Genomic DNA, 13,296 nt, shown 5'->3' with positions numbered 1-13,296 from the left:
GGTCTAGGCAAACCACTTGAAGGAACTGCAGCATCTAATATTGTTGAATTAGGGAAAGGAGGGCTAGCAGCCGGAACTGCACCAGAGTGACGGCTAACCTGTGGGGGCTGAGAGGGTGACTGACATGTTGCTGGATCAATCACTGGGAACTGCTCATGTTGCTGATGCGTTTGGGGAATGACTTGTAAACCGCACACATAGGATTTGCTTTCATCAGATGAGACAGTGTGAATTGAAGATCTGGAGGAACTGGGGAGGAGATAATTGAATCATGAGTTGCCTAATCTCCCTCATCGTCACCAGGAGTTCCCTCATCACCTCATCTTGATTGGTGGGTAAAGGAGCAGGGCATGCCTCTGGTTGGCTTTCTGACTCTCCGTCAGGATCCTGCAGCCCATGTGTGTCTGTGTCACTATGCTGGCATTCTGTTTGACTCTCTGTATCATCTAGCACTTATACCTGCAGGGTACTGAACGTCATACTGCAGGTGGGCAGGAGGTCGCCATTAAATATTTACGTCTCAAACCTTCAGTCAATGGCTGCTGTGAATCCATGATGATAACACTACTCCGGCTCGGAGGACCATGTTTTGGAGGAAGGAAGGTTCAGGGTTTAAGTAGTCATCATCATGGGCTCATCCGATTAGAATGAGAATAAGCAGTCAATCATTTACAGGTTTTGTCCTTTTATTGAATAATGGGTAAAGAAAGGAAAGACACACATTGACTGCTCTCTAAAAAGGACAAAGTATGATTTAAGTAACTCAAAATGATACATGAACTCAGGAGACTCAAACAGAAACTCACCTCAGCTGCCGCCCATGTGGGAGTGAAGAAACAGTGAGGGTAGGTGAGTGCAGTCCTTATATAACGAGTGACAGGTGAGTGCAATTAAGGCCAAGCACCACCCCAATCAAAGGTGAGGAAAAGAAACAAGGTGCATCTGGTGAAGTGAATGTGCTGAAAGGTGAGCCTTTACAACATGTAGGATATCACCTGCTTGGCTGTCAGCACATCCAAAGCTATGTGCCTGACTACATTGGGAATCCTCTCTCTGACATTATATAGATCCAAGAATGAAAAATGGCTCTCATAGGTTTAGCAGTGCTGATGGACACATAAACAGATGAGGTCAGCCACGAGGCTCCATGGATGATGTTGATGTTTGCAGAGGACACTGTGATCTGTACTGAGAGTAGGGAGCAGGTGGAAGAGAGCCTGGAGAGGTAGAGGTATGCTCTGGAGAAAATAGGAATGAAAGGACAGAATACATGCGCAAGGAGTGGAGGTGGTGAAGGTAGATGAGTTTAAACACTTGAGGGTCAACCTGACATTACCACAAAGAAATAGGCAGCAGTCAAGAGAGGTGAAGACACGGGTGCAGGTAGGGTGGAGTGGGTGTCAGAGGTGATTTGTGATAGAAGGACAGCAGCAAGAGTGAAAGGAAGGGATTACAAGATGCTAGTGAGACCTGCTGTGAGGTATGGTTTGGGAGACGGTGGAACTGACAAAAAGACAGAGCACGGAGCTAGCAGTTACAGAGTTGATGATACGTAGACGGTCACCAGCCTGATTAATAATTAGTACATCAGAGTGACAGCTCAGGTTGAGCAATTTGGAGACAAAGTTAGAGAGGTGAGATGAGATGGTTGGGACACATGCGGAGGAGGGACGGTGTATATGATGGGCAAAGGATGCTGAAGATGGAGCTACCAGGCAGAAGAAGGAGGACGTGCAGAGGTTGGTGTGACAGTAGACAACACTAAGGACAGGACGAGATGGAGGCAAATGATTCAATGTGGCAACTCTTAAAGGGACCAGTCGAAAGGAGAAGGAGGAAGAAAAGGAGAAGACGACGAAAGCAAAAACAATTTCATTTCATTTGGTTTTTTGACCTCACATGAATGTTTCTCGGGGGACACCATGAAGTACAACATGGATTTTCTCACGTTTCTCCTCTTTTTAATAAGTGTCTCTAACCCGTGCTTTCAGTTCATCCTCATTGATTTGGAGCTTCCACCTCGTCTCTTGATACCTGACACTAATTAGATTTTGCTAATGACATTAACCCTGTGGATTAATACTTTTTCAAACCTACACTTAATTTTCCTTGCCAATCACATCAGTCAGGCTCATCCAGTCTTCTGCTTTTTGTTGGATTTTTTCATCACTGAACTGTCACCTCTTTAATTTTCCCAGTATTAGTAGTAGAATGAGTGTGCACACATATGCACAAATGAAACATATTAAACAAAGTGCAGTCAAATATCCTCCATGCTTCTTTCACATCCTTTACTTGACTTTTCCATGCATCTCTTGGAAAGTGATTATTTGGGTGAACTGGAAAAGGTGAGTAGTCCTTCATGAAACAGATCCATACACTCAGCATCACACCTCGGTAATAGGGCTCAGGGGAATGTGAGTGCACAAAAACAAGCTACTGTTACACCTGGGATAGCATTAGAGCAAGTGTTGATTGTGTGCCACGCTGTCGTGTGGAAAACAATGTTTAATATCTAGAAATTGGAAAATCCTCACGTATGCATCGCGAGGGATCGTCTGTGCTGTTTCCAACCATCAGCAACATTTGTGCCATAAAGCCACCAATATCTATACTGAAATTATGAAATATTCCTGTTGATAATGCATAATCTTCTGGAATGAGTCATCCAATACTGTGCAGTATTACTCTATGATTAACTCATGCCTCCTACACAAACACAGCTGACTTCCTTTTTTTTTTTATTTTTGGCGACTTTCACGTATCTGAGTTTAAGGATTTGATGTTCCCAACTTCAAAGACCTTTTGTGTAGCCAATCTTTGTGTGATGCTCAGGTTCAAGCCTAGATCCTGAGGACGTCAAATGGTAAATAACTGTGAGAGAACAGTAAATCATAAAACAGCAACTCGAAGATAAAAATGCAATCGGTGTAACACAATATGTGCAGGTAGTTACAGAAAGCATGGATGGAAGTGGCCAGTGGGCACATCAGTGGGTTTTGGTCAGTGATGTAAATGATATGCAGTATTATGATTAAGGAACTGACACCCCGATGCTCAGTGCAGTCAAAGCAAACGTCTCTAAAAGGAAATCATTCACAGTATAACACGGGTCCCCTCTCACCTCAAAACACACTAAAAATAGCTGCATAATTCTTCATGTTTGAGTCATATCTTGCAAAATATAATGCAAATATTTACGCAGCAAAACCAATCAGTTCGTGCTATTTGAAATATTAATTAATTTTTATAGAAAATTCATATGGATCAAAATATTAGTTATAAGTCTACTGCTATAGCTAACAATCTGCACACACACACACACACACACGTACACACGTTTTATATATGTATATATATACACACACACACACACACACACACTTTATATATCCATTGTGCATTTTTACAAAAAGGAATCTCGACTACAGGAAAACAAACGTGCTGAGGAGAGTTGCTACTTCCAGCTGACGTCACTGTAATTTCCTAATTTTAGCTCTTCTTTCTTCACCACGCTCCCCTGGTATGAATGTTAACCAACTTCAGTAACTTCCTGAAAACCTAATGAATTGTTTCCTAGAGATTTAAAGTATTTTTTATAAATGCATATTATTAAACACACAGATTTTACACTGACGACAGACATAATAAGGAAATAATGATCATAATTAGCATGAGATTCTGCACCATTAGGAGTGTAATTGATCTCACAGTCATTTACCTGAGAGGCTAATAAGCATGCTCACTGACCTTAACGCACTCTGACACAATCTTGACTGAGAAAGCATTCATAATGTAAGCTGAGGGTTTTGTGTGCCTCCCGTTTCCACCTTCTGCTTTCTCTTCTCATTCAAGGTGACCTTGAAACCTTGAATTTTAAGTGGGGGTGACCCAAACCTAAGGGATCCCTTTTAAATGTCGCTTTTAAAAATAATTCTATACTATATCTTGTAAGGGATCTGTCGACTCCTGTTCATTGGTGGTAATGTTAATGCTAATAGTAATAACTGTCACTCATATTTTGGTGTTTCCTGTCTTTAAACAGACATTCGATTTTGGCACGAGACTGATTTAGTTTTAGTCTTTTGGAGAAAACCTGCATTTGCTCTGGTCACATACTAAAAGCATCTAGGCTAGCTTTATCTGTGACATTTTAGATATCTGACAGAAACTAATGCTAAAGTTGAATCCACTTTACTTGCAATATACTTTAAATATTAGAGCAACATTAGATTTTTAAATTCTTCATTGTTAGGGATGTGAATTGATAGAATTTAGAGATTCCAGTTCCATTATCGATATTACTTATTCAATTCAATTCAATTTTATTTACACAGCGCAAAATCACAACAACAGTCGCCTCAAGGTGCTTTATATTGTAAGGTCGACCCTACAATAATACACAGAGAGAAAAACCCAACAATCATATGACCCCACCATATAAGCAAGCACTTTGGCGACAGTGGGAAGGAAAACTCCCTTAGTTTAACAGGAAGAAACCTCCGGCAGAACCAGGCTCAGGGAGGGGCGGGGCCATCTGCTGCCACCGGTTGGGGTGAGAGAAGGAAAACAGCATAACAGACAATCAGCAGACAATCAATCTGATTGGCACACAAATGGAAATCAGCTGATTGCAGCACAAGTGCAAGTGGAACCGAGTATATATGTTAAACAGATCTTCGATCTTTCACTGAAACTTATACTAATCAGGAGCTGTAGTGTGCAGCTCTGCAGATGTTGTAGGACACTAGGACCAGATTTCATTAGTGGAGTAAATTAAGTGAGGTTGCAATCACAAAAATGCTCTGATGGGAGTAAAAAGTTCTGCAGATGATCTACTAACAATATGCTAATTTACAAAGACTCAGTCCATTTAAATAATGCCACCATTCTACCGGGAGCACCGCAAATTAGCAGATCCCAAAATCAGCAAGTTGAAGAGGGTGCAAGTAGCCCACTAACCAAAATAACACAGTGTAAGTGCTGGAACTGTGGACAGCATGGTGACTCAGATCAATGAGAGGCAGCTGAATGACAATAAGTTTTTGATAATCTTCCATTCAAATTTAACGCAGACAGTGTGCGGTCTAGTAGGTTGTGGCAACAGTTCTCTGTAAAAAGCAGATGCATTCTGCTAAACATCTCGTATCAGGACTCTGCTTTGCCTCAGCTCGGACAGCCAGTTTAGTTAAGATCTGCTCTGTTTTCATCCAAATACTAGTACAATACAATACAAATACTAGTGTTCTTGAAGACTGGAAATATGTCGTGCACGGCTCTAAAAATGCAGGGTGAAGAGCTACAACACACAGCCAGAGCTTGGGCACGATCCTCACACCTTTGAGCGATCCACCAGTGCTGATTACACACTTGTTTTGACAGCCTCTCCTCTCATTCCAAGTAAATTAACACTCCTAAGCAGCAACTATCACAACCAAGTGGGACACAAAATAACACAGGCTTCTTCTTTCTTTTCTTTTTACCCTAAATTCAGGACAATTTTTACAAACTTGTGTGCTGCAAATCAAAATAAAGCACATTTGCATGATCTGATCAAACAGTGAAACTCCTACAAAAGCAAATACGATAAGTCCAACTACAAAAATACATCACAAACATGATGCTGACATTAACCTTTTAATGCCATGAGACAGTTTTGTGCTGACACATACTGTTAGTAAGTAGTTCACAGTCCTAAGACTAGTAAGAAAAAAAAATATTAATTTTTCCATTTGTAGGTTTTGAATATTTCTGTTTGGCTTTTAATTGTTAAAGAAAATAAAATGGAACCAATTTTGTTATATTTATTGCCTTAAAAGAATTCCAAATGTGTAAAAAAATGATTTCATTAATGAAATTAAGATGCATGTGACTCTCTATTTTCTTTTCATGGAGACTTCAGTAGCTATAAATGACCTTATTAGCATAATTTGTTCATGGGAATATAAATCACTGCTTGAGCCTCCCTGACAAGTGTGAAGTCAGTAGACTGTGCCTCTGCAGAGCTCTGTTTGACCTTGGAGCACACTGTACCTCATGCCTTTTGTGGAGCGATTATGGAAGTTTTGCAGCAGCTGCGGGATGCCCAGCATGGCCTCGAACATCACGGCCAGCGAACCCAAAGTCTCCACAAACACCGCGGAGTCCAGCAGCAGCAGGGTGATGACTGCACACACGACGGTGAAGCCGAAGCAGAAGAGGAGGTAGTCCTCAAAGGCGCTCCACTTCCAGAAGTAATGCAAGTTCAGGTCTATAATCGGGAGATGCAAACGCAGACAAAAACATTTACTGGTAATCGATGGTTTTTGGACTCTAGTCAAATATGAAAGAAACGGGTGACGAGAGGAGAACAGAGAAAATGACAGATTACGAAAAAGAGTCAGAAACAGAACAGAAAGCAGAGATGATGAAACACAGATATATGTAAGTGCGTGTGTGGCTGCTGAAGGGTAACCATGTGCTTACGCTATGTGAGGATGGGAAAAGACGAGGGATTGAGACAGGTGCAAAAACGAAGGACAAATGAGGACATTTCATTACAGGATGCATAGAATTCTGCAAAGATGGCACTCTAAAATCAATACTGAGCACATGCATATGTGAATGGAACAAAGAAAAATGAGATGCTCAAAAGCTTTAACATTTCTATTACTTTGGAATAAATTGGCCTTTAGCAAGGCTGAGCTATACATTTAAGTTTATTACCTTTAAACCTTTTCACTGACACAAGCGTATTTATCATGTGTGCCGTTACAATTCGGACCACAGCTTTTGTTAGCTTGCAGAAACATTAAAGAAAAAGTGAGTCAGTGTGACTGTGAAGTAAAACTGAACAAACACGAGAACAGTCACACTGTGGTCTATCCGTTTCTGTAACAGCGACTCCTCCACATGCTTCAGAAGGAAATCTCATGAGCGGGAACATTAGGCTCACTACAGCTGAATTCCCATCAACCATCAGCTATCTTATCAGTGGACCATTATATGAGATGATGGACAATCTCTCATTGCGTATGTATGACCATGGAGCCGTGGAAAACCGGCTGACATCAGCTAGAGGGGATTGATGGCTAAATAAGAGCGCATTAGTTAGTGTGGAGACTGGAGCACGCCGCGTGCTGTGAAGCACCTGACCTCTCCACCTGAGGCAGATACTTTTCAGACATCCAAGTACACACGCTCCATTTTCATGAGCAAAAATAGGGGCGTGTCTACTTGTACGAACATTTGCACGCACAAATTCAATACAGTCAAAAGTCAGCAGCAGGTGAGATGCAGGTGATTTTGGACTCACAAACTGACGTTTCTGTGTCAGCTGATGTGTTTTACTTGCATGGTTTGAATGATGCGTCTGTGGTCTATCCTGGTGTCTACTGTGATCTACTTGATGAACAGAAAACAATCATTAAGAAAACGTCAGAAACACAGATGTCTTCAAACTGCATTTTGGTTCAACCAAGACGGTAAAATACAGATATTACATTCAAAATGACACAAAAGAAGAAGAAGGATCTATTTTTTGTCAATTTCATTCCAAATTAATCAATTCATCTTTTAAGAACTAATTAATCCAGACTAAGATTTAAGGTGGAATTAATAATTTAGTTTGCTGTCAGCTAAATTAAAAATGAATCATTTCAATTCAGTTTCATTTACATATGCAAACATCCCAGCAGACACACTCCAGCCCTACACTATCAAATCAAATAAGAGAAAACAATGGAAGAAATCTCAGGACGATCAACAGACATCAGTCCTGATTCCAGCTAAAAAGATCGAAGCAAAACAATTAGAGACAGTAATCCCATAAGGAAAGAAACGATCGCAGACTCACAACATTCATTAGAAACTTATTAAAGGTATTAAATTGCATTTTCTTTACTTGTGTCAGATGAATAGATGAAACATGCTGACTGACAAACTTATTGTTACAATTCAAACACAGCAATGTTTCTGTTACTACAATAAGCTGATATTTGTACTCTTACTGTGTCCTTAATCAGGCAGTACAAGTGGAGTCAAATGTATACACATGTACAAAAGTTATGTGATAACTTTTTTCTGAAATATTAAACAACACAAGTCTATTAGTGGCTTTTATTTTTTCATAGTTTATTAAAAATCTCATCCTGACGTGTTTCCATCTCACATTCAGTGGAAACACTTCACACTGCAGTGGCTCCTTTCAGACAAGCTGAACTGTTTGATGTTTGTGGGTTTGGCTGGACCATCACTACCTTCCTCACCATCTTCCACACATGCCACATTTGCTGAATGTCCTCATTCCCAAAATGAAATTCAGCACACATTGCAGATGCATGAGTGGTCAGAATGGGACTTCCAGGAACTGAGCTAATGAGAACCAAAATGCTGGGAGCTGGATTTTTATGTGTGGAATCGCAGAACTTTCTGATCGCACCCTGACGACGGTTTTGCACGACTCTTGCTTTTCTTGGCGGCGGTGACAAAGATACAGGAGTCAATGTTTCTGTGTCGCTCAGAGAGAAATGTTTCCAGCTTTAAGCGCTCCTCCATCTGAACAGGGACTTTTCTATTTCTAACAGCACATGTGATACATACGTGTGGTCGCACAGAATAAGCGCGCACATGCGTCAAACACCTGACTAGGACATTTTTCATTTCACTCCAGTAAGCTGCATCTGCTGCGGTGTCTTGGGACACACAGAATGAGACGTGTTGCAACAAGTGCTGCATTGCATCTTTGCAGCAAACAAACAAAAATGACCAACAAACACCCATAGCTGACACACACATGCGTCTCAGCTTTCTTACACACATGCGACGGGACAAATATCGCCTCTCTGGACAGACTTGTGTCTTTCATCACAAACTATGAGATGAACAGAAACTAGAAAGTTTTTAACAAACTGTTCGTGAGTTCCTCTACCTCAACCATCAAAGCCGATATCCAGATGAAATAGAATTTCTAAATGCCAAGCAGATCGTTATAATTGACACCATTAAATCTGTCAATAATATCTTTAAGAACGCCAGCAGGCCCATTTCCCTGTTAGCTTTAACTAAGACTAAAATATCCCTTTTTAAATCAATAAATCAAGTTGGGAGTGAACAAGTAAACAGTCCATCCTCTCCTAAAGAAGACTAATCCAATATAATAATATAATAATAGCATATGTGATGTTTTTTTGGACCTTACAGGATGCAGCACTGAGATCAGGGTCTTGTATTATCGTTGGGTCTTTAACTTACAATACAAAACGCCTTGAGGCGACTGCTGTCGTGATTTGCACCTATAAAACATTAATTAACTGTCCGATTTTCATCTGAAGGACTTCTCTAAATGGGTTGAAGTCTAATCAGGCTTTTAAGTCTTTTCAACACTTTGGTGATTGGATCTGTATTTACTCCACGTGCGCCCTTGTTTCTATAATATGTTAAGTAAGATCACTTTAATAATGAATCAGTCACATGTACCTAAAGCTGAAGCCCACCACTGAAAACTGTGTAATATCTTCAGTGTGCTTTGCTCTCACAAAACTTTGTCAACCTGAAAATAAAAAGTTTGGCATCATGCTGAAAACCACATGTAAGAAATAAATTAGACCTGCAGGTCAAATCTGCTGTCACAGACTTCAGGCTAAGATTGACGTAAACTGTTCCTTTCTTTAATGACCTTGAGAAGGTGACTCAGGTTACTATTACGCCCAAAGTGAACTATCTGCAATCTGTTATGGGCTGCAAGAAGCTGGAGTTACAGCCGGACTGAAACTTGGAACAGCCTTCCTCTTCCAACAGGGTCTTCCCCCTCACCTGAAAAACCTCCTTTTACTTTCAGATTAGTCCCAGTTTCAAGCTTATCTGTTGTTTACAATATTAAAGACCCCTGTTGATTGGCAAATAGCGTCTTAATTGTTTTAACTGGGTTAATTTGTTGTTTTAATTACTTCTTAATAGCTTAATTTCTTTGGACTGTTGTCTGATTTTGTGCTGTGTTTCAACGCTCCACACGAATAAACAGAGCTGACTTGAGCTACCGCAGCCACCGGCGTTTGGCAGAGGGAGGCCGAAGTGCCAGGAAGGTTGGCCTTTATCGCGAAATTAAACGCTGCTTCATTTCTTTAAGAAGGAGGCCAAGGTGCTGAAGTATTGAGACGCTGACATCAGCACCAGTGAGAGTAGTGAAAATCACTGTCACTTCTCTGTGTGCGGCACTCCTTTCTGAGCCTCTCACACGTTACATTTTCAATTTTTGAGCTCAGCTTAACCTTTCTTCTGCTTATCTGCAGCAGACACACACCAAGATGCCAAAAAATGTTCTTCTCTTGTTCTCTTCCTGAGAGCTGCAATCTATTTTCATACATTAAGCAACACGCCGACTTCCCCTTCTTTATCCCTGCACCCCCCTCTCTCTTTTGTAAAGCCTTTAAAAAGTACAACCACGAGAGAAGACGACGTCTTTTATGGAGTCACTTCTATTATCCTCCTGCACCGTTCTCTGACCACTTCACCTTTTCCCTCACGATATTGGAATCCTTTCATCGGGAAAGGCAAGTGACCGCCTTTCTCAAAGAGCTCCCTCCTTGTCTGGTGTGCGTCAAGACCAGAGGCACACTTCAAACACCCCAGAGACGCCGAAGTGCCGGGAGGTGAGGAGGCACTCTTCCTTGACACAGAGTCTTTGTTTACACAAAGGTCAATGGAGATAAGACAATTCAATGACGAAAAGGACCAAGGAAGCAGCCCCAAACATGTCGATACCTGTGTGCGACGTTATTCTGGGAGGATGTGTCTCAGCAGGAGGAGCTACAGGGTAGAACTCCAGACATTATTTCAATGGCTGTTTGATGCAGGCTGCACTGAGGCTGGAAAAGATGATTAGAGATGGAAGCATGGATAGAGAACTGGAGAAGGTGCCTGAGTCAAAGGGAAAGTAGTCCCGAGATATAAAACAGAGAGGCTAAACTAATTTCCCATCAGACTTAGCAAAGAGAGAGAGAGAGAGAGAGAGCAGCGTGGAACCAAGAGCAGAGACAGAGATGAGAATTGACACTGACAGCTAGAGAGCTTTGAGATGTGCCGACTCAGCACTGTCAGTCTGCGTGTACAACAACTTAGCTCTGTGGAGTCTGCTCTGTGTATTTTAAGATGTGTGAAAGTTGCTGTTTGACATCTGTTGTAGGCTGTCTTGTTCGCCGCTCGGCTCGCTGGCCTAATCTGCGGATGGATGTGACTTCTTGTGGGACGTGTTGGATGGGATGGACTTTTGAGATCGCTGTAATGGGTAAAAACTGTTTAGATAATGCAGGCAATGCGAGCAACTAACTTCCTCACCGTATGCTAATCCAATCCAGACGCTGTGGTCGGCGGCCGTGTCAGAATCTATGGACTGAGCTGCAGCCTGGTTTTGCCTCTTCAACACAGCTCCACAGAAAACTGACAGCACGAGGAACAGACACGCCTCCTTGATAGGTTTTAATGGGGGCGCTGCAGGAGCTCTGCAATCATTTGGATGGGCAGAAAATCACTGAACCGTTGGAACGCTCTCTCTCTCTCCAACAGACTGAAAAACCACATAAAGGGGGCGCAGGGGTGGGGGCGGGGGGTCTTGTTTTCCCAGCTAAAACGCAGCTCGGTTCACCAACTGAACAGGACTGAGGGAAGAGAGACAGTAAAGGGGTCACTGCTCTGCCAGCTCTCTGAATAATGCAAATGTCCACTCAGTAGGATATAGTGAGAATGTAAAACACACTGGGTCTCTCTCTCTCTCTCTCTCTCTCACACACACACACACACACACACACACACACACACACACACACCTACAAACATGCATAAGTAAATAAATACATAAATAAATAAACTGCCTTCCCAGTAGATTACTGTCTTGAACTTGTTCAAATTTTGCTCACAATGGATGAACTTCGCTGCACAACAGCCTGTTGTCAAACTTTTACTATATTTATTGAGTCGAGTAACAGTCACACTAACTGAGATGAAGATCACAGATTATAAAATCTATTTAAAATTCATTTTAACTTGAGCACAGAACAATTCACAGTCAAAAAAAGTAATAAAAAGCAGAATATAAAAAGGAAGCAGCGATCACCATAATTTGAAATGACTCCAGATATTACCAGTAATGTTTCATATGGACCCTCATCCACATCAACAGCTTCATTTCACCTTCCTTTTTTTAACACACTTGAAACTCTTCTTAGTGAAGAACAGTTCTGAGATGCAATAGTACAGAAGAGTGGGCAACTGTTTGGAGAATGGACTCTCTGAACTAGCTATGCATTACAAGAGTTATCTGTGGTAATAAAAGTGGCAATTTCTGTGAAATATTAGGTGATTTTCTGAAGACCGTTACTATCCGTGCTCAGTCATTCAAAACAGAAAACATTCGACCCTTTAGGATGGGTCCTTAATTGACGTTTTCCAAGTAAACATGTTTTTGCTCCGACTATGTGGGACACGTAAAAAATGTGAGACACGTCTTAAAACCTCACAACAACAACGAAACCTTACAAACTGAAATTAAATTATGATAAATATAATAAACAACGAAGCAGCGTAAGTTGTGAAAATGCCATTAAGGTCGCTTTCATTAGGGGAAAGCACGATTACTTAACAGAGTGCTTCAGGCTGGTCCTTTAAAGGAAAAGAGGTTAAATCTCATCATCGTACATCACGGAGGGAATTCTCAGTGTCCACTGCAATTAATGCATTCGTTTTAATTTCCATTAGCATCCGTGTCTGTTTGCCCGAGGGCTTTGGGGTATATTTTATGTTTTGTTTTAATTTCAATTTGTTTTCTGTTGCAGCATCTTTTCACTTTACATTTTAATACGGTTTTCTATCTGTTGCTTCAGTGCCCAATTTACTGTAAGTATGTCTTCTATTTTAATCTTTTATGTCGAGCACATTAATAAAATAATTTGTTCTATAATCCCACGAAGCACAGCGGTAAAGTCTCTCATCCCCGCATGGCCACATCTGGCAAAGCAAAAAAGCCTGTGTGCATCTTTTTATAAATATCTACTCACAGAAAGAACAGCCACACAAATTTGCATAATGTTCTGCGTATTATCAAAGTCATTCATGCAAAAACATCCAAGTAATGCATTCAGCAGTCGGTAGTTTACAGTGGCTTGCCTGAATGCCTAAGGCTAAGGCGTTGTGAGCCTTTTAACAGAGGCTTTATGAAGGAAAATGTTTTTAAAAAGGTGCCATAAGCTGAAAGGCTGAAAGGTAAGAGAGTCACTTGGGTTCACACTTTTGAATCTCTCCATTTCACTGGGTTGAGAGAATCAT

At 41.1% G+C, this 13,296-nt stretch overlaps 1 protein-coding gene across 5 annotated transcripts in view; it reads right to left on the bottom strand.

Annotated features, from left to right (window-relative positions):
* Window positions 1-13,296, bottom strand: part of si:dkey-246g23.2 (solute carrier family 66 member 2) — a 60,271-nt gene that overhangs the window by 20,610 nt on the left and 26,365 nt on the right. For all 5 annotated transcript variants that reach the window (XM_039614882.1, XM_039614881.1, XM_031760125.2 and 2 more), the window contains exon 4: window positions 6,034-6,250. In XM_039614882.1, the coding sequence (XP_039470816.1) occupies window positions 6,034-6,250 (217 nt within the window). The remainder of the gene's footprint in view (window positions 1-6,033; window positions 6,251-13,296) is intronic.

Source organism: Oreochromis aureus, linkage group 7 (genome assembly GCF_013358895.1).
Source record: "Oreochromis aureus strain Israel breed Guangdong linkage group 7, ZZ_aureus, whole genome shotgun sequence".
In the NCBI taxonomy this organism is placed as follows: domain Eukaryota; kingdom Metazoa; phylum Chordata; class Actinopteri; order Cichliformes; family Cichlidae; genus Oreochromis; species Oreochromis aureus.
The sequence above is the reverse complement of the archived record's forward strand: the minus strand, read 5'-3'. Positions and strand labels throughout refer to the sequence as shown.